Source organism: Parasteatoda tepidariorum, chromosome 3, assembly GCF_982258835.1.
Source record: "Parasteatoda tepidariorum strain Cologne lab strain chromosome 3, Ptep-v5.0, whole genome shotgun sequence".
NCBI lineage: Eukaryota > Metazoa > Arthropoda > Arachnida > Araneae > Theridiidae > Parasteatoda > Parasteatoda tepidariorum.
Window position 1 is genome coordinate 85,447,334 of NC_141757.1, and position 23,009 is coordinate 85,470,342.

The 23,009-nt window shown below is 29.9% G+C and overlaps 2 protein-coding genes across 2 annotated transcripts in view; both read left to right on the forward strand.

Annotated features, from left to right (window-relative positions):
• LOC107436292 (intermembrane lipid transfer protein VPS13A) overlaps positions 1 to 13,432 on the forward strand; it is a 169,547-nt gene extending 156,115 nt beyond the window's left edge. Inside the window, 7 exon segments of the mRNA XM_087159737.1 lie at positions 1,790 to 1,875; positions 1,969 to 2,092; positions 5,710 to 5,833; positions 7,023 to 7,089; positions 8,165 to 8,313; positions 11,013 to 11,139; positions 11,860 to 13,432. Of these exon segments, the coding sequence (XP_087015863.1) occupies positions 1,790 to 1,875; positions 1,969 to 2,092; positions 5,710 to 5,833; positions 7,023 to 7,089; positions 8,165 to 8,313; positions 11,013 to 11,139; positions 11,860 to 11,994 (812 nt within the window). The 3' untranslated portion in view covers positions 11,995 to 13,432.
• A 4,170-nt stretch (positions 13,433 to 17,602) lies between these two features.
• LOC107453470 (nuclear factor NF-kappa-B p100 subunit) overlaps positions 17,603 to 23,009 on the forward strand; it is a 42,146-nt gene continuing 36,739 nt past the window's right edge. The window contains exon 1 of the mRNA XM_087159740.1: positions 17,603 to 17,846. The gene's annotated coding sequence lies outside the window, so the exon portion shown is untranslated. The remainder of the gene's footprint in view (positions 17,847 to 23,009) is intronic.

The window sequence follows — 23,009 nt, forward strand, 5'->3', positions numbered from 1 at the left end:
ACGACGTGAGCAGCACCAGAGCTGGTACATTCCTCTTCAAACTTCCACATCACAACCAACGAGATGCATTTTGACTGCTGTGTGTACTTGCTGGTTGTTTTGTCTGTCGCCAGGATCAAACCCAAGCACCCCCTCACTGATGTAAGTGACGCCTTAACCAACTGCGCCATCGGAACTCTTAGATCATACGACAAAGACACATGACAAATAATAATAAAACAGGATAATTGGTATATCTTCGTGAAGCATCAATATTAAACTTTGCTCATTTCGTATACAAACTTAATATTTTTTCCTCAGTAAAAAAATGAATTAATAATGAGTTGTATTTTTATCTTAAACGGAGGGTGCGTATTTAAGAAAGACAAATCTAGCCTCATTCAGAAAGGGCAGCTCATACCTGAAAAGATGTTTGCAACCTTTTCTTACAATATTTTCGCTAAGCATGATTCGTATAGTTACAGGCAAGTTAATGATCTGCTAAACTCCCATATATTTCTGTTCTTCAGGAAGATTACACAAAAAAAATAAGAAGAATAAGTGAACCACCATGCATAACTTTCGATCTAATGATCAGATCTTCACGTTTCAGGACTCTACCTTAATGGTTCGAGGGTGACCTCCAATAAGATGATTAATTAGATTAAACGATATTTTAGGTTACGAAATCAGAGTCAAAACCTCAAAATATAGAGCATAGCCCTAATTTGAGTAATAAAATCCCAATAGTTTGGCCAGGAGAGCCATCCAAAGTTTGAACTCCTTAATGTTAATTTTACTTTCGCGTCTTTCGCCATATCTCGAGAACTTTTTAAGCCAAAGATAATGCAAAGAATAATTTTCAGAGAATAATTATTATTTTATATAATAATAGTCTTAATAATTTTGAAATAAGGTACACATGGCAAAATACTAATTTTGATCGAAATCGGTAGTATTATTATTGAGAAATTAAATTTCAAAAAAGTCGTATATTTAAAATAAGATTTCTCAGGAACAAATTACTAAGCCGATTTTGCAATTTACCGATTTTGCTCAAATTTGGTAGTTTGCCATTTAAAATTATTTATTTTAAAATGAGGTAAAAAATTTATACCTTATAATTCAAAATGCTTTTGGCTATTATTAAATAAGGTAATAAAAAGTAATAAATATTTACTAAAAAATTTTTTTGCATAAAACTATCTTTGGTTTAAAGAATTTTATAATTGTGTGCAAACATTTTTTTTATTTCGCTTAAGAAGGCAAAATACGCAAAAAATAAAGTTAACATTAAGGGATCCGAACATTGGAGGGTTCTACTGACTAAACTATTGGGACCATATTTCCCAGATTGCTGCTGCACCCTATATTTCGGGGATCAGAAATTCGAATTCGTTTAAAAATTGGTACGTTTATTCAGAGAAAATTTGTTTTTGTGTCTTATTTCTTAACTTAAAATATCGTCCGCACTAATTAATTAGCATATTTGAGGTCACCCATTTGAACCATTAAGATTGAGTCTTAGAAAGTGAAGATTCAATCATTAAATCAAAAGTTATTCAGGTTAATCCGGTTTTTTTTTCTTCCTTTTTTGCGTACTGTGTGTATTAAAATAAAACTTATTTCAACAATTTAAGGGCATTGTGGAAAAATACGTTCGTGAACTTAAGAAAATATTTTAAATGTATCGAAACATCTATATTAAAAGACTGCTTTACCTACTTAGTAAACTATTCAAAGGTTAGCACTGAAATCGTACTAATTTTTCCAATAATATCTTGAATTAAGAAATGACATTTCATTCTAGGAGGATCTGCTGGTGCTATATCTTTGATAACAGGATCTTTAGGCCAAACATTTTCTGTCCTTACTTTTGATGAAGATTATAGAAAGGTGAGAGATAATCCTTATTCCTGTGTGAAAGAGAAATTTTCCATTAATACTTTTGGAATAAATTGTTTCTTCATATTTTTATTCTCTTCTTAGAAGAGGCAATATCGCCAGCAGCATAAATCAAGTTCGCTGCCAGATACACTCTTCAATGCTACAAAAAGTTTTGTACTTGGTGTAGGCTTAGGACTCTCTGGAGTAGTAACTCAGCCAATAACCGGTAATGAAAAACCAAAATGTTCCATATTTAGAACTGTTTCAGTTGAAATGTTAAAAATTTGTTGCATAGCAATAACTTTTAAAATTCGAAAATGGTTTTTCTATTGTAAACCACAAAATAAGTGTTATCTCTTTCAAAAGAGGTTAGAATGTGTTATGGATTAAGCTTTTTTAAAAAGAAATTTATTGAAAAGATAAAAAAATAATACATAGATTATATATCCACGAAAGTTAGTAAAGGATGCTCCGTAATCAATACCCTTTACAGATTCATTTTAAAAAAGTATAATAAAAGCACAATGAAATTGAAGAAAAAAATACGTTATCAAAATCTGACGAGTCATCATCATGGTCAATATCAGGGAAAGCCGGCTAAAATTCCAATTTAATTATTAAATTTTTTAGTTATTGCCTTTCAATGCCCTTTAGTTACATTAAGACAAAATAAGTTTTGATATTTTCAATCCTGCCTCATTGTTGACAAGAGCTCTAAATATTATATATATATATATATATATATATATATATATATATATATATATATATATATATATATATATATATATATATATATATATATATATATATATATATATATATATATATATATAGAGAGAGAGAGAGAGAGAGAGATATATATATATATATATATATATATATATATATATATAGATATATATACACTGGTTATCATAAATTAAGGAAAAATCACAAAAATAGCGATAACTCTTTCAAAAGTAAGCCAAACCGTGCAAAATTTGCATATGTTGTCCACTAAGAGTAGCTGAGTAAAATTGCAATATGCAAATTAGTGGCGCTGCACTCGGCTTACGTCATCTGCCTGGAGCATAAAAGTCCAAGTTTGAGAGAAAGCACACAAATTTTACTGTGATTGCGACATTGAAAATCTGAGATAGCCAATTCGTAATAATGACCTCTAGGCATCATTTGCCTGAAGAACTACGATGGAGAGCCATCGGGAGACTAGAGGCAGGGCAGAGTCAATCAGAAGTGGCCAGATGGCTAAATGTGAGTCCATCTGTGGTTCATAGACTTTGGAGGCAATTTCAAACCACAGATTCGGCATCTAGGAGGTTCAGTCAAGGACGGCCAACTGTTACGACCAGTGCCGATGACCGATATTTGACATTAAGTGCACGCAGGAATAGAACCGCTACTCCGACACATCTTAGATCCTCTCTTGCTGCAGCCACCGGAAGGTTGGTGTCAACGTCAACTGTGCGCAGAAGGCTCCACGAAGGTGGTCTGTATGCGAGACGACCAGCCATTTGCGTGCCGCTCACATCACGCCATAGGAGAGACCGTTTGCAGTGGGCCCGACAACATGTCCACTGGACGTCAGATCAATGGAGGCCTGTTCTCTTTACGGATGAGTCCAGGTTTAGTCTAGAAAGTGACAGTAGACGTTATTTGATATGGAGAGAACCTGGGACCCGTTATCATCCATCAAACATCCGTGAAAGAGATGCATACGGAAGAGGCAGTGTCTGTGTTTGGGGAGGCATATCCTTAGGAGGGCGCACATACCTCCATGTCTTTCCAAGGGGAACCGTGAATGCTCAGGTTTATCGAGACAACATCCTTGATGCTTATGTGCGCCCATATGCCGGGGCAATTGGTGATTGCTTCCTGTTACAGGACGATAATGCAAGACCACACAGAGCTCGCATTGTTGATGATTATCTTCAACAAGAAACAATTACTCGCATGGAGTGGCCAGCTCGATCCCCGGACTTGAATCCTATCGAGCACGTTTGGGATGCTCTAGGGAGGCGTGTATCTGCCATCAATCCGCCCCCTCAGACCCTTGCCACGCTTGCAACTGCTTTACAAGAGCAATGGCTCTCACTTCCTATTGAACTGATAGACCGCATAATTGAAAGCATCACACATCGCTGTTTGTGCTGTATTGCTTCTAGAGGCAATCATATTCCATATTAAAGGTACTTTTTCTATTGCAAACCGATACTTCCAATTTGTTTATTTTATACATGTGCTAATTTCTATACTACTATTAATGTCTGATAATTTCTTTTTATGTTGTTTAATACCTTACTATGTGTTGTATATTGTGGGTAAGTTTCATAAAATTCCATGTGTAATTTCTTGAGTTATCGCGATTTTTGTGAATTTTCCTTAATTTATGATAACCAGTGTATATATATATATATATATATATATATATATATATATATATATATATATATATATATATATATATATATATATATATATATATATATATATATATATATATATATATATATATATATATATATATATATAAACACAAATTAACATGAAAAACATGAATAAAATAAAAATAAAAACTAAATGGTAGAGAAACAAGAATGGTATAAGCAAATAGTCGTTGTCAAGACACATCTAATTGCCATATATATATATATATATATATATATATATATATATATATATATATATATATATATATATATATATATATATATATATACAAGGTCTGGCTATTAATTTCCAGGACTCATGGAATAACTCAGAAGAAAAAAAAGTTAAACACTTAGCCATTTAATATTATTCGAAGTAATCCCCATCAGCCGTAATACACGTCTGTGCTCGGCTGTACAAATTTCGGAAAGAAGTTTTAAAGTCTACTTTTGGAATGCTCTTTATTAGTGACGTTACAGTTTTCGTGAAGGCTTCGACATCCTGAAATCTTGTTTCCTTCAGAGAATTTTTCTGCTTTAGAAACAGGAAAAAGTGTGTGCTAGGTCTGGCGAGTATGGTGGATGCTGCGGCTCAACGACACCATGCTGAGCTGAGAATCGCCTCACAGTCAAACGCAATGTGTGTACGCGAACTTTTTCAATTGCTTCCGGCTTGCGTTCGAACTGCGGCTGAACTGTGTGCGGATCATCTTCGACGCTTTCGCGTTCAAAAGCGTTTAAACCATTCAAAAGTTCTTGAGCGAGATAATGCTTCCTTGCCATAAACTTGTTTTAACAATTCGTAGGTTTCTGCAGCTGTCTTGCCCCATTTGAAGCAAAATTTAATGTTAATTCTTTGCTCCATTTCACTTCGACAACAGGAATTTAAGAGCTCCGTTTTAATGCGCCTTTCCACGAGAACCACTCACTTCAGAATGGCGCCGATTGCACTGTACATGCGCAGGAAAACACTCTTCAATATGCAATCATTAGCGCCATATTCCGGATTTTCTTTCTCCTACAGTTACCTCAGTCCTGGAAATTAATAGCCGGACCTTGTATATATATATATATATATATATATATTTATTTTATGCCATTATTGTGTCTTTCTTTTAAAAAAAATTACTACCTCAAATATCATAAGCTATCCAAATAAAAAATAGTTCTGGATTTTGAAAAACGGTTAGTTTATATAAATTTGAAATATTGACTAATGCAATATAAATATGAAATATTGACTAACTTTAACAGAATGAATATGATTGTGATAAAAATTACTCAAAAATTACTTTTTTCTATATAAAATAAAATGTTCATCGAAAATTCTACAGTTACTTTTACCTTATAGAGTCGATAGTTTAAATGGCAAAAATCTGTATATAATTAATAAATATTTATTTTTTAATCCTAGGAGGTCAACAGGAAGGAGTCGAAGGTTTTTTCCGAGGTATAGGCAAAGGTTTATTAGGTTTGATAACAAAACCTGCTGGCGGAGTCATGGATATGGTCAGCATGGCTTTTGATGGCATCAGGAGGTAATATTTGATATAATTAGCTTACACAAATGAATATAAAAAAGAAAACATTTTTGAAACATATTATGAAAATTAACTTGAAACTATGGATATTTTAATTTATTTTATGATTTACGTATATTTCAATTACAATTAATTTTATGAAAAGGAAATAGTTATATTTAAATTTATCAAACTTTGCACATTAAATCCATCCATTTTCAAGGAAATGACCCAAAATGACCGTACCCCAATTTTTATTTGCTTATTGTTAATCTAATGATAACACATCAGTATTGAATGATCATTCAGCGATCAAACAACTTTAACATGAGATTTTGTTTATCCGATTTTAAGACGCCATTCTATTTTACTACTCTTTGAAACATATAAATTTCTCTATAAATGCTTCGATATTTTGTTCAAATATACCAGTTTATAAGCAACAGCATAAATTAATCGAAGTTATGCATGCAACTTTAGTATCAATTATTGCACAAATATAATGTGGATTGAATTTTATTACGGTCACACTTTTAGAAAATTTTCGTGCTTCATTTTATCACAAATTATAAGATTTTTCTTTTTTTAAATCTTCCTAACTTCTGGTGTTAAATTAAATTCTCATTCTTTTCAGTTCAACAAAGATTAATATTTATAAAGAATATTTTTCACTGTATGCGGAAATAGTTGATTATTTGTTGAGAGTAGTTAATAAAAAAAAAGCAATGTGTTGACAGTGTAATGACAAAATAATGATATATTGTTGAAGTTGTAACTGATTAAAAAATATTATAGGAAAAATTCTAAGAGATTAACCGTATATTGGAGTAATTGATAATTTAATTAATTGTAATAATTAAATAAATTATTTAACGAATTCCAACAAAACTAATGTGTAAGGAAGAAATTATAGCAAATTACATAATGAAGGAGTTATATAACCATGTAATTTTATATTTTATTTTTACCCAAGTAATTGTTTAATTTCTGTTGTTAGTAAAATAAAGTAAGAAAACAACATAATAAGTAGAGTCAGATTATTTGTACTTTTTACGTTGTTTTTAATTTCATTTTATTTTCTTATCATTTGTATGTGAATTGTATATTTTAAACGTTCACTTAAAATAATCATCTAATTATTCACCCTAAACATCCTAATAATTTTATTGTATATGGACGAATGAAAAAAAAAATTCTTTTCTTACAGAGCTGCAGAAATGGGAGAAAGTGTTGTACTACGCATGCGTCTTCCGAGATATATTAACCCATCAGAAGTATGTTTTTTTAATTTATCTGTTTTAAATTTTAGTTCCACTTACAATTTATTATCATTCATTTTTATTTAGGCATTTCTTATTGTTTTGATTTATTATTAGCTCAATACTTGTTCTTGTTTTTCGTACGGGGTATAAAGAAACGTAAATATTGATTATCGTGTTTTAATTCCCCTCAATAATGAAACTTTCAAAGCAGACGACTTTGCAAGAGCGTCACAAAAGAGAGTAAAGCTAAGAATGGTTGAAAACAAATTTTGTTTCTCTTAGATTAAATCAGAAGAAAAAAAAGTTTTTTTTCTTTTTTGATATTTTGTTCTTCCTTTTCATGGAATGATCCTATCACAAAATTGTAAACAATAATCTTTTTTAGTCGTACATAATTTTAAATTGGTCGAAAAATCTTTTTCGTACTTGACTGATTTATCCCAAATCGTTTAAAAGTCATTGATATTTAGCTAAGCTTAAATACAAAGCTTAGATCGAATAATGTGTACTTAAAAGTAAAACTCCTGTGAAATTTAATTTTTCATATTATTCTAGTCACGATAAAAATTGTTGATGCTAGAATAGTTATATCTTTTATGCAGCTCTATCATCATTTAGTTATATTTTAATATTTAGAATTGCGAGAACATTGCACATGCGCATTCTTCAGCTCTGCTTCCATAAATACAATATCATAAAACTAGAAAGAAGATCGTACAAATCAAATCGCGAAATTTATCATTAAAACTGTGATAGCAAAAACTTGGGTAAAAACAGTAAAACAAATCTACCTGCTCTTTACGACTTGCCTTTACTATTAAGAAAAGAGCAAAACAAAAATAAAGAACATATAAATCTGACGCATTTTGCAGCATTATAACTCCTATGTTCTTGTATGCCATACCATTTATAAGATAGAAACGTTAATTTCGAATTCAGCTTCTTGGTAAATCCCATAAATGTTCTTATCGAGTAGCTCATAATAACCACTTTTCTATACCTAAACGATTTTTTTTTCGGGTGTCGTCGTCAAATTGGTGTAATTTTTTATTACTTATAATTCGTACTGTTTGTGTTATTTAACTAGGGTCTAAGACCATATTCTCCTTACTTGGCATCTGGCTGCCATTTACTGGAAGAGGTCAGCAAAGGTCATTATGCAGAGACTGATATTTATTGGGCACATGCAGCTTTGTCACCTCAAGACAGAATTAGGGTTGCTTTAGTTACTGATAGGTAAATAAATACATTTTAAAAAATTTACTCATTTTCTTTACGTGGTAATCAAAATACTAAATAAAATGCTGCATTCAGTACTCTGGGATTTTTTTTAAATCCACAGATTTTTTCCACAAATTTGAAATTAAAAGTGAATACAATTGTTCCTAACGGACACAGAAAGTATGAGTAGGAGATCCAAAATTGGCGAATTATCAAAATATAACATAGCCAAAACAAAGCCAACCAGCATATCAATATTGAGTTTAAAATAACACCTTGGCTATCACGAGTCGCCAACAAATTTATGAGAATTATTACAACCATGCAACTGAAACATTTAGCTGTTGGAAATTAGAATAAAAAGTTATAAATAGATTTTTGTTTACGATTAGGCGCGACAGTGAATTAATAAGTCTGCCTGGTAATGAAATAAAAAGTATCCGTTACATTGATCTATCTATAAGAGAAGAAAAATATTTCATGTTCGTTTCAAATGATTAAGTCTTTGATTTATTTTAAATATAATTCTATTAATAAAAATAAGCTTAAGTAATAAAAGATATTTAAAAGGATAGGAGATAAATATGTAATGCCAATTGTGGCATCACAACTGTATAAGCTGTTATCAGCAGTTTCCAAGCTACAATCGGAAGCGACAATTATCGACACTGAAATAAAGTCTATTAAAAAACTAAAAAGTATTGCTAATGTCATTAAGTCACGGATAAAACTAACCTGTTTTGCTTGGTTACAGCGTCGTACAGTCATCATTATCAAGGGACGAAACTCGAATGGCTCTTACAAGGGAAACTAGGGAAGTGTGACTCGCCAATTTTGAAATAAACTAGTGGGATGTATGCCTTATGAGGAATAATTTTAGGGGGCAACATTCGTTTCGGCCCATAGAGGGTCCTATGAGAGATAAAAAATAATTAAGTATGTAGAAAAATCGGTATTTCATTACTTCAATGCAGACTATTAGTTATTGTAATTATCTTATACTCCAATTAATTTTATGGTACTTTCACGTACTATATAATGCATATTTATTATCAAAATTGATTTCGAAAATTTTATATATCTGTAGTTTTTCAGAAAAAAAAGAAAAAAAATTGGCATTTTTAAAAAAAAAAAATTTGGCATCAAATTTTTTAAATTTTTTTTTTCAAAAAATTTTCTAATATTAAAACTAGTAAACAGTAATAAATTTCATTTTTATGAGAGTCGAAATATAATACGCATTTTCTCAAACTGATGGAATTTTTTCATATTTAATGTGTATCCAAAAATGTGATTTATAAAAAAAAAAATTTTTTTTTTCATATTGCTAGATCTTGCAAAAAAATCTGAAATAATTTATGTGATTGCATAAAATTAAATTTCATTTATAAAAATGTTTTCAAATTTGTTTGGCGGGAAATTTGAACTTAAAAAAATATTTCAGTTTTCAATGATTTTCTTTTTTTTCTTGAAAGGTCAACCGTACTATAAACAAAATTTTTAAGTATTTGTCGCTTTAATAGACACATTTTTTTTTATTTCGCAACTGATAAAAAAACGAAGAAAAAAATATAAGTTTCAAAAAAGTTTAAATTTTTTGCCAAAAAATTAACATATTATTAAAAAAAATTGTCCTGTGAATTGTTCAATATTTTGTCAAAACATTGCTATTTTTGAAATATTCACACAATTATCTTTATACCTGATATCCTAGCTAATGCCAACTTTTAAAGTTAAATATTTCAAAAATTAGCTAGGATATCAGATATAAAAATAATATTATAAAGATAGCAATGTTTTGACAAAATATTGAACAATTCACAGGACATAGATATCAACGGATTTTCCACTTAAAGTGACATATCACTTCAAATTTTGTGTATACAGTACAGTTGATCTTTTATGAAAAAAATCGAATTGAAATATTAAACATTTTTTAAGTTCAAATTTCCCGCCAAACAAATTTGAAAACATTTTTATAAATGCAATTTAATTTTATGCAATCACATAAATTATTTCAAATTTTTTTGCAAGATCTAACAATATGAAAAAAAAAATTTTTTTTTGTAAGTCACATTTTTGGATATTACATAAGCTATACTCACAAAAATTTCCATCAGTTTGGGAAAATGCGTATTATATTTCGACTCTCATATAAATGAAATTTATTACTGTTTACTAGTTTTAATATTGGAAAATTTTTTGAAAAAAAAAATTTAAAAAATTTGATGCCAATTTTTTTTTTTTTAAAATGCCAATTTTTTAAAAAAAAAAATTTCTGAAAAACTACAGATATATAAAATTTTCGAAATCAATTTTGACAATAAATATGCATTATATAACACGTGAAAGTATCACAAAATTAATTGGAGTATGAGATAATTACAATAACTAATAGTCTGCATTGAAGTAATAAAATACCGATTTTTCTACATACTTAATTATTTTTTATCTCTCATAGGACCCTCTATGGGCCGAAACGAATGTTGCCCCCTAAAATTATTCTTCATAAGGCATACATCTCACTAGTTTATTTCAAAATTGACGAGTCACACTTCCCTAGTTTCCCTTGTTAGCTTCTCACCCTCCTCTCCTACGTCCCGAAAAGAATTGAGAAATTCTTTTTAAAGATGCTTAAAAAACTATTAAATAGTTCAGAACTTTGTTTCAAGTTCAATGAAGGTAAAGTAATCAATCTTCTGTGTATATTTCAGGCATTTGTTCCTGCTTGAAAAAAGTCGTTTTTGGAGCAGTTGGGACGTTGAATGGATGGTTAGTGTTGATGATGTTCTCACTGTACCTCACATTCATAAGAATAATCTAGTTATTAAAGTCAAACAGGTAAGCAAGGAACCAACAATGCGCATTATCACTTAAATAATTGTGTTTTATTTAATTATTAAATTGAAATAAGTATTACCGTCAGATGGGGTGACTTTGTGCAAACTGTCATTTTTTCAATTTTTGCGTCGTGCCATCTAGAGGTATTTTTTTAAGCTCAGTATCAACTGATTTGAGTTTGTCAACATAACGAACTAATGGTTTACCAAGAACTGGCAATGTAAACATCATCGTTCTTGAAAAATTGTGAGCTCAAGTTACAAACAGTTTCAAATTTTTTAACGTTGCAAAATCGGAGACTGGAAAGTCTGCTCGGTTGAAGAAATTCTAGTTATCCTGACCAAGAAAGTAGGTTATACTTTAAAAGTCTTATCAGTTGAGATAACAAATCATGCATTATTTTTTGTTTTTAATTATTATAATGCTAGTTATTTAATAACTAACAGTTTGCACAACGTCACCATAACTAGAGGCCTTTAATGTGCATACTTTTTGACGCAGATTTTAAAAATGTATATTAATTACAGAGAATTCTACTATCAACTTTTTATTTGCTAATACTGTGGTATTAGCAAATAAAAATTTAGAATGTAGTAAAAGTAAAGAATTTACATTAATTTACTTTTGTTTCTTTTATGTCTATTTTTCTTAGTTTCTTAATTTACCTTCCTAAATCCAACTGTAAAGTTGCAATATTTAAAGTTTGTCATTTAATTGCAGGAAGACTGGATATTGAATTTTGCTGGAGACGAAAGATATATTCAAAGTGATGATCCGATAATTTTAGAGTGGTTGAAGGACAAGATAGAAAAAGTACTTCTTTACAACATGCGTGGCAAACCTTGCCCAATTTGATCATCTCGAATTTAACGATCTGTACTTTTTAAATATAAACAATACCAGAACATACACTTCCAATTTTGTTCAAAAGCTTCACTGCTTAATTTGCGACAAACCACTTCTGTTGATTTATCGAATAGTCGATTTGTAAATTTGAAAAGATTTGTAAATTTGAGACTAACAATTATTTAAATTGTGTTCGTTGAAACTTTTACTACTTAATTTGTCACGAATTGATTTATGGAATACTCGTTATGTATGTTTGAAAAGATAGACGAACAATTATTTAAATTGTGTTCGTTGAAAATTTTACTACTTAATTTGTCACGAATTGATTTATGGAATATTCGTTATGTATGTTTGAAATGATAGACGAACAATTATTTAAATTGTGTTCGTTGAAACTTTTTCTACTTAATTTGTCACGAATTGATTTATAGAATACTCGTTATGTATGTTTGAAAAGATAGACGAACAATTATTTAAATTGTGTTCGTTGAAAATTTTACTACTGAATTTGTCACGAATTGATTATGGAATACACGTTATGTGTGTTTGAAAATGCAGACGAACAAGTATTTAAATTATGTTCATTTAAACCTTTACTATTTAATTTGCAACGAATTATTTACGTTGATTTATCGAATAGTCGTTTTGTTTCTTTGACTAAGAAGAACAAGTATTTAAATTGTATCCAATTTCAAATAATTTACTGCATGTAAATGTTCTTCAATGCGGATAAATGAAGAAACGGAAATTAATAGCTGTGCATCTTTTAACATTCATTAACTGTAACCACAGCTTATAGCATCATTTTTTTTAATATAATACTTATTTTTCTTAACCATATAACAGTTATTTTCTTAATTAGAATATATAAAAAATTTTGGAACTCTTAATATTTTTTACTTTGAATTTAGTCAGATCAGCTTAGAAATTTTTCTATTGATTACAAATTTGTTCATCTAATGTGATTTAGTCATTTAGAGAATCGCTGAAAATGTATGGATGATTTTGTAATCGAAGAATAATCAAGATTACGTAAGGATGAAAGTTATACTTGATTTTACAAAATAATTAGATGGTAAAAATTACTCTGAAACTTACTGATAAAAAAGTACATTGAAAATTATTGTAATAGCGAAATTTTAAATGATTTAAGGCTCTGAAATTTGCTGTTCCTAAATTCTCAGGGATGTTGCAAAAGATAAATCAACTTTTCAATACTAGTTAATTTTAATTAATTTCAAACATTTTAGTCATTATTCCGGTAGCAAAAGCACTCCAACACTCGCTGCAGATTATTCTTCATCTAAATTTCCTTTTTTTTTTTTTTTTTTTTTTTTTAAATAAGTGTAGAAAATTAAGAATACTCTTTTTTTAAAACATCTAAAAACTTGTTTTTAAAAAATTTAGAAAGCTAAATTGAGAGAACATATAGTAAAGAACAAAAGTTTAAAAAATTATATTATTATTACAGGATTAACAATATATGAATTTATTCCAATTTTTTCAGTATTAAAGTGTAAAATTTAATTTCAATTCAAGCAGCATAAATTTTTTATTTATGCTTTTTCAGGACTTTATATTTGCAAATTTCGCTGCATGTATTTTAGATTAAGCTGAATTTATACAATAAACTCTATCGACTGTGTTGAAGGTCGCTGACGAATCTGGATTTAAAAAGGTAGTTCTGCAGTTTTGTTTTCTTATTTGTACATTTATAAGCACTTTTTCTGAAACATTTTATGTTTTTTACAGACATCATATTACAAAATAGTTTAAGAGGAAACTTTTAAATTATTAAAAAGAGAATTTTATCTGTTGAAAATATAATAGAAATATAAAAATAAATAAATGCAATAATATTTTTTTCTATGTGTAATTCAGTTAAAATATTAATTGACTCTCTGCATTCTTTTTCTCTGTTTATGATTAAAATTTCTTCTCATATTATTATGGATATATTTAATCATATAGTCACGTTTTTTTAATCTGGGCAAAAAGGTATTGGTGCTGGTTACTAGTTTATAGCTAGAATAGGTTGTTGAAGTACGATCCAGAAAACTTTATACTGAAACATTTTTATTATCGGCTTGATTGACCAAATATAATAAAAATACTATATTTATATTAAAAATACGTTGTTTTTGAATTGAAAAAAAAGCTATAAATATTTAGATTTATGTATAGTTTATTATAGTTATTTATATGCAAACGACATTCATTCATGATGGTAAAAAATATGTTATTTCACTTGAACACAATTGTGCCAAAAATGATTTTCATAGTCATTTAAATATATTTTTTATTAACTATACTTAATTCTCTTACTTTACACACAATAAATTAAGATTTATGAACGTTAATTAATAGTTAATTTCCTAAATAGATGCTTGAGTAAACTCTTAATGGCAATTAATAAATTAAAAATCTATCAACTTTTAGAACGATCTTTTAACTTTTTATTTTGAAGAGCTATATTTCGAGATAGAAATAAGCTTCCACTGGCAATGTTTTTCTCTTAATCAAAGTATTTATTATGGAAAATAATTTAATGTACTTCGTTTCTTTGTAGATTGCTTTTCAAATATTTTTTCAATTTAAAATATACGGCAAAGCAATAGATTCAAAATAAGTAATTATTTCTATCGAACACATATCCCCTCAAGAAAAATAAATAAAAGGCAAGTAAAAGATAACGATCACCCCTCTCAAAAAGGGTTTTGCCTCAGTTAGACTGTAAGTGGAAATTTTTCTTTTCATACTTGGCAGGTACAATATTGGAGAGATTTATGCATAATGTATATCAAATGCAAGTTCATTTAGAAATATTAAATTATGAGAATTTCCACCTATAACACTAGAAATGCTTACATTAATCTTGAGGATAATTATTCACTAAACCAAAATCATAGTTTTCAAAACTGAGAAATAGATCATTTCGATCTAGAGGAATATGTGCTTTATAGGTATTACAAATTAAGAGAAATATTTATTTATTTTAAATGCAGAAAATTGCTTCTCCTGATTTGTATTTGGTAGTGCGACCTTGTAATTATCATTTTAATTTCATTAACTTATTGTGGATCAACAATTGGAGACCAAGGGAAGAACGCATTTTGAGAATTGAAAAATCAGCATCCTAAAGAATCGATTATCTCCGAGAGTTATTATGCAGTGAAGATGGGTCACACTGTGGGAAAACGCTTTCTTTCCACGCGCAAAACCGTTTGTTCTCCGAATCACACACACAACCGTTCTTCCCGTGCGGTCTTCAATTGTCATTTTCTTCTGGTGAATGATATTTCTGAACAATACAATTCACGGAAGCTCCAACTTCGCGAACATTCCATAATGAAAAAAAAAAAAAAAAAAAACTATTTTTGCACTTAAAACTGTTGAATTCGAAAACTTGTCACATATTTCCTATTCACTCACTTTCGAAAAAATTAATTCACTGTGACATAAATGTGGTAAGTCTTCATATGTTTCTGTTGTAGATATTTGTGTATGATGTTAGATAATCTTAATTCATCAACAGTAGAACTGTTAACCCAAACAATCCAGAGAAATGTCCCTTGATACTATTCATAGTACCATACAGTGAAGAGATATGCTTTGTGTAAATCAAGTGAACGTGCTGCAATGGCTATAGATAAATTGTAAAATGTTTATATGGTTAATGTACCTGTAATACAGTGAGAGAGGTTATAATGACAACAGAATTGTACTGCCGACGAACAAGTTAACTGTACAATCAAACTCGAATCCTATAGTGTATGTGAGTAATTTATTTTTGTTGTTTTTTCCATGAATGTTTGTAATTAAGATGTATGAGATATTTGATGTGATATTTGCAAAATCATCAATACATATATGATGTGTCAATGTTAGAATTGTTGAAATAAAAATTGATACATTGGTTTGGTTTATTTTTATTTCACGTAAGTCTACTCCTGACGCATGTGTGGATTAAAAAATTTGCATGCATGAGAGCAACTGAAGTAATGTAAAGATAACTTGTGTGAACATATAAAGATTTATGGCAGAGATACTTTCAAAAACAGAGAAAACCGTATTTAATTGTTAATTTAGACTAGGTATGATGTCCTTCAAATTACGAATTCTTAGTTAAAGGCTTAATACGAAACGTGGCGTCAACAGGTTTATGCGCATACACGGTTGTAATGTTGTTGTTGTTGACGTACACCATTAAGGTAGAGGGGGTGCGATTGTTCTTGTTTTCCAGTGGCGCCATCTATGGCCAAGAATTCGACTTCTGTCTCACCCATACGTCACGCCCGTTTATAGGGTGGACCCATTCATACATCCATTCACTCCTCCACAGATCGTAATTTTGACCTGAATCAGAGAACGATCAATCTCCACTCCAGTTCCCCCAGAGGTATTGATTTGTTATGAAGGACTTTGTGACCTGACAGATTTAACGTGCACCAGTCACCATTTACTACACGGGGAGTCTTCGGGCGGCAGGGATCGAACCCGCGACCACTTGGACATGGACCCAGTGCCCTACCAACCAGGCTGTCCCTGCCCTACACGGTTGTAATACTTTGTTCAATGAAAAAAATGGAATGAATTATCGCTAATCATTCATTGTAAGTACTATAGTTCAAGCAAAAAACAATTTAATGAAGGTATTTTATTTTATTTTATAATCAGCGTTGAACAGCCGTTGACTTTGGGTTTACGATTATCAATTTTAGGGGTTTTTTTTAATTTTGAATCCAATCCAGACAACAAAGAAACTCTTCTATTTAGCTTTGAGACAAACAAGCCTTTGTGGAGGACTTTTGATAAAACTATCTCGTATTTGTGTGAAATGGAGATAAAACCCACAGTATGGTCAGTTCAATGGAAAGAGAATTCTAATGCTGTGATCTGTCACAGCCACTGAGGATATTCTTACAACAGCATTGAGGTTGGAGCAAGCCAGGAACAGAATTCGTAACAATAAGCCATTTCTGGGATTCGAGTTTGGATCCGTTCAATAAGTGGAGAACTATCTATCCCCTCTGCCACAGCGGTACCAATGATATTGTTCGTAATTTAAGTAAGAATTATTAATTCTGAGAACAAACCTGATTTACAACACTTCGAATTTTATTATTTTTTATTTATTCAGCCTATTTTTTTTATCTATAAATTTAAACTGAGATCAATAATTTTATTGATTTATTGATTATACAGTTAGTTAAATTCTTCTTAATTGTTTATTTTTAATAAACAACAAAAACAAATTGATGAAATAGTATGCTTACCTCAAATTTTCCGTAATTTTTTTTTAACTATAACCACGATAAAGAAATTTTAAGACCAATATTTAGTTGTAAGTCATCACTCCAACATAAAAAAGTTTTCAATGCATTTAAGAAAATACTTACTTCAATTTTAAAATAAGATTTCCAACCAAAATTTAACTTCGTAAATCAACAATATCAAAATTATTCTAACAAAATATATTCTGATTATAGTTTTTAAGATAGTTATTTTTGCAGTTCTGAACTTCGGTTTTCAATTCTATATTTTTCGTACTTTCAAGAAGGAACCAAGCAAATGCTATTTTGCCCTTTCGTTTTGAACAACGGAAAGCTTCTTTAGATAAAAACAGTCGATCACACATGCCACACTACTTCTTAGAGATGAACATAATGCGCGAAAATAGATAAGCAACCTAAACGAAAACTTTTAAATGAACAACCAATAGAAACCCTTGGCAAGTTTAAAATATCCAGCGTCCTAGCGCCTTTAAGTTTGTTGTTACAAAATTTTTAAACTGAAAGTGATCTTTTTACTTAAATACAGACAATGGCAAGATTTTCAACCCATTTCAAAGAAATAAGGTAAGAACTTGTATTATAAAAACATTTACTATACGAATAAATCAAAATGTGAATGATTTTAAGTTAAAAATTTAATTAAATACACCCGCAGCCTATCTTTTTCCATAAAAGCTTCTTAAAAGATATTTTCTTGGGTAAAACACATAGATTTATGGAGGTAAAACATATGTCAGGAGATGTATCAACCAAGTTTACATACACATAGAAAATTAAAATTTCCATCGTACTTCTAATTATTTTTAGTTCAGCTTCATACCAGATAAGTGTAAGTTTCAATCGTATCTTGACCGTTACGAGCAGAATTTATAATCCTTTTATCGTCAAATAGAATTTTTTAGTTTATAAAAATTCCGAACACTTTCTGAATAACAGCAATGCTCAAACCTCATCTGAGGCTTTGTATCGGATAAAAATAAAAGTTTCAATACTTTTTTAACCACTACAAGTAGAATTTATCGCCGTTTCGTTGGTAAAAGCAATTACCCGTCTGTTAATTTTTAGACCACTTTTTGACTAGCTAGTATGCTTAAATTTTAGTTCAAACTAAGTTAGATGAATGGACAAATTTAGTCGTTTCCTGACGTCGACAAGCAGAATTTATGTTCATTCTATTATTAAAAAAAATTATAATTATTCTAATTTCCAGGACACTTTAAGAATACTCAAATCTCCTCTAGAGCTTTGTACTTGATCAAAATAAACGTTTCAATAATTTCAAAAAAACTGCAAGCAGAATTTATTGCTGCTTTATTGACAAAAAATATTTATCGTTAATTAAATTTTCGATCACTATCCGACTAGTTAGAGTACTTAAGTTATAGTTTAAGCGCAATACTAAATAATACAAGTTTCATCTTTTCCTAACCGCCACCAGCTGAATTTATTGACCTATTGCCACCCTTGCAAATTTAACGTCAATCGAAATTTTGACCACTTATCGGGATTCGTAGTTGTCCTGATTTCCCTGAAGAAATATATTTAATCCTTATTAGTCCTAATTTTTAGCTTTTTGTCCAGATATTCCTGTTTTGTATGTGTATTCAGAACATCCCATTTCCCATTTTCTAAAAATACAATTGCAGAAGGAAAGAGATAAAAATTAAGAAAGAGATTTGAAAATTCTTGATTTTTTTTTTTCAATGACAACTTTTTATTTTATTAAATAATGCTAATCACAATATTTGCTAGTTTAAATCTAGGGACCGTCTACTAATTATGTTAGGTTACATAGTTGAGGCATGTTGCTGTATATACCCACAGAATTCATTGTTTAAACCTTTTTGAGAATTCAGTCATTCTATGAAAAAGAAACTTAATTAAAAATTTTATAGTATCAAATTTTTATGGTTATGAATTATGGGGATCATATCCTTAATTATTATTTTAAGCAAATGCAGGAACAAATTTTGGAGTTTTGAAGTATCACAATTATTGATTCATCTCTTTCATTTGATTTTAAAAATGATCGAATCCAATCAACAATACAGTAATCATATCATGGAAACTTTAAATGATTATAAAAATCATTATTTTTCATTCATAATTCATTTTAGTGATTTTAAAAATCTTTCACAAAAATTACTTTTGAGCAAAAATGTTAAGTGGCATAGTTACTGTGTTTTCATTTTGAAATTATTGAAACCCTACTTTAAAATTATATGATTAAGAAAATCTTGAATTCAATTTCAAATTTTAATTATATTTAGTAAAAAAGAATATTAATTGACTGTTACTGTCTTTTTTAATGCAACAGTATACTTCCTTGCATTCATTTCAAAAGATTATATGTAGTTCAGTTTTAACAAATTATATTGGAAACTTCTTCTAATCATTATACAGATCTTGTTACTTTATCTCCCGTTTGCTATAAAATTGCTAATATCCTCTCCCGCTTTGGTTTTAAAGTCATTTCCAAACCTGTTAACAGAATCAGATTTAAATCTCTTTAAGATCCTATTAGCTTTGATAATCGCTGCAGCATTAACCACATCGCGTGTCAATATGACCTTGGCTTCATCGGCAGACTAAACGCGCTATAAAATTTAGACTACTTGAGCAATACGATAGATATGTCCATTATCAAGTAGTCGAAAAATCTACAATGGTTTCACATAGTTGAAATTTTGGGCATAAATTCACTTCCGACAATGCTAGAATTACTTCCACCCCAGTCACGTCGGCTCATCTTGATATCCTGGAATCTTATTCTATTTATTTGAATGATGATTCCCTTGTTAACGATGAAGAGGTCGGGACCTCTCCAAAACGTGTGGAAATGCATTTTACCCTGATTCGCTTCTCGGCCACTGCGTTTTTTTCTTGTTCTTCTTTTCGTCTTTTTTCTGTCCTGCAGTAGACTGCTAATTAGGACACGGTTCCCAGCAGATCACCGAAGTCAAGCATCACTGGCTTAGTCTGCGTAAAGACCGAGGGTGTGCGGTATTGGTCCTCGTTAAACTGTTCTACCCTAAAGTGCTCGATTTCGCGTGCAGGTCGTCGGGCTACCAAAGCGGGGGTGCCATCCCCTCTGCAGAGAATAAAAATTGTGATGGCATGCCTTCGGATCATTCGCAGGGATTTTTCCCAGACCGTCGCCAATAGCCCATTGCGCAGCTCTAGTGCGACGTAAATGAACTACAACAACAACATCTTTTTTCTTTCTTGGATTCTGTGGTTTTTCCAGTTTTTGTTTCTTACCTTAACTTTTTCATTGACAACTTCACGTTTTTTGTTTTTTTTTGTTTTTGTTTTTTTTAAATCATTTTTGTTTCATTACATGCACGTCTGTCATTGGATCCTATTTTTGATGCACTTAAAGCATGTCGACAGTCATTTTATTTTTGTATATTTTTGAAGCTTATGAAGTTTTCAATCAGGTAATATCTTACCACTTCAGTTCCTTGAGATTATTTATTTAATAAATTGGAAACTGTTAAAATTTTCTGTTCTGAACAAAGCAATTCTGAACTTAGAATTTATTAAATAAATAATCTCAGTTCCTTGAGATTATTTATTTAATAAATTGGAAACTGTTAAAATTTTCTGTTCTGAACAAAGCAATTCTGAACTTAGAATTTATTAAATAAATAATCTCAGTTCCTTGAGATTATTTATTTAATAAATTGGAAACTGTTAAAATTTTCTGTTCTGAACAAAGCAATTCTGAACTTAGAATTTATTAAATAAATAATCTCAGTTCCTTGAGATTATTTATTTAATAAATTGGAAACTGTTAAAATTTTCTGTTCTGAACAAAGCAATTCTGAACTTAGAATTTATTAAATAAATAATCTCAGTTCCTTGAGATTATTTATTTAATAAATTGGAAACTGTTAAAATGTTCTGTTCTGAACAAAGCAATTCTAAACTTTGTGATAGTATATTTCATTTTACGATAAAATTTACTTTTATAAGTAGAGCAAATAATACTTTTTTTTTAGTTTGCCTTTTTTAAAAATAGCCTGGTGTGTGTGCGTACTGTTCCAAAAAATGTCCTGATTTTTTCTTTACTTCACTACGAATTTTGTATTTTTCTTCAAACATGCTCAAATTTTAACTAGAGCCTTTGTGTTGGAAAAAAATACAAGTTTTCAAGCATTTCCTTGTCGAAAAAAAGCTACCGTTCTTTATTTTATAATTTTTTTTTAATTTATCTATTTCCGGATAAGCAAAAAAAGAAGTAAGGATTGTAATGTTCAGTATTTTATTATTTCTGACCCAGATTAAACTGGTCAAAAATAATTCAGTGAGTTTAGATTTGATTTTTGTGTCATATTAGTTCCGATCGACCCGATATTAATGGATTCAAAAAGCTGTAAGAAAAAAAGGATTTTGAATTGAAGAATAAATCCAAACTTGTCTTCCCTTAAGATCATTTTTAAACTGAAGGTTAACTAAGTGTTCCGTAATCACGACCTGTAATTAAATTTTTAAAATCCCTGTCAAAAATAAAGTCAAAAAAGTGTGCACAGAAGGGGATCGTAAGTTTATATTTAAGTGAGGAAGAAACAAAAATGGTGTCAAAATCTTATAATTCTCTAGTGAGAAAGATAGGATAAAAACATCAAATACCTTTTGATTACCTAATGAAAATTAAAAATTTTCTAATGTTCACATTTACAACTCCTCCCCTTTTCCTCCGAACATCAATTAGCCTCAGATGTTTAGAGTCCCACGCGTTCCCCAGTAGTGATTTGTCGGATTTCAAAGGCGTATTTTCCCCCGTGAATATCCAAACCACTTATAATATTTCATGTTAGCACTTTCGTTGTCATAAAGTAAGAACTACATACTACTGATTCACGTGAATACAACTGTGCAACAGAAAAAATAAAGAAAAGAAGAACTACATACTACTGATTCACATGAATACAACTGTGCAACAAGAAAAATAAAGAAAAGAAGAACTACATACTACTGATTCACGTGAATACTACTGTGCAACAGGAAAAATAAAGAAAAGAAGAACTACATACTACTAATTCACATGAATACTACTGTGCAACAGGAAAAATAAAGAAAAGAAGAACTACATACTACTGATTCACATGAATACAACGGTGCAACAGGAAAAATAAAGAAAAGAGGGGGGGGGAGAAGAAAAAGACGATAGTAAAAACTGGATTACCTTAGTTTTTGTTCTAATAATTTTCGAGCCCTGTGTTAAAAACGTAATTTTTTTTTGTATCAAAATTAAATTAAAAATATATTGCTGATTAAGTGAGTAAGATTACTCGAAATAGAAATACATGAAAAACATTTCTATTTTCTGGTATCAGTATAGAGAAGTGAAAAATGAACATCATTTTACTCTTCTTCGAACAATCTTAAACCATAATATTTATGAAGCAAGCATGTGACAATGCCCACCGACTACGTTATTTTCCTTTCTCCCTAAGTGTTAACTTCTGCTGCTTTTAAAAATTCTGCTGAATACTTCAAAAGGATAGATATGATATTGACCACAATCTATTATTACGCCTATTTTTAATCTCGATAGCTCACTATTGAATTCAGCATTTAATGCTATGAATGAAATCAAAGGTTATTACACATCACTACATTGTTTCTTTGCGTATTGAAAAACCTTTTTATGTTTTTGCAAACTGTAGTTAGTTTCTAATTTGTTTAATGCTAGTTGAAGTTAAGTGTGTGAAAAAGAAT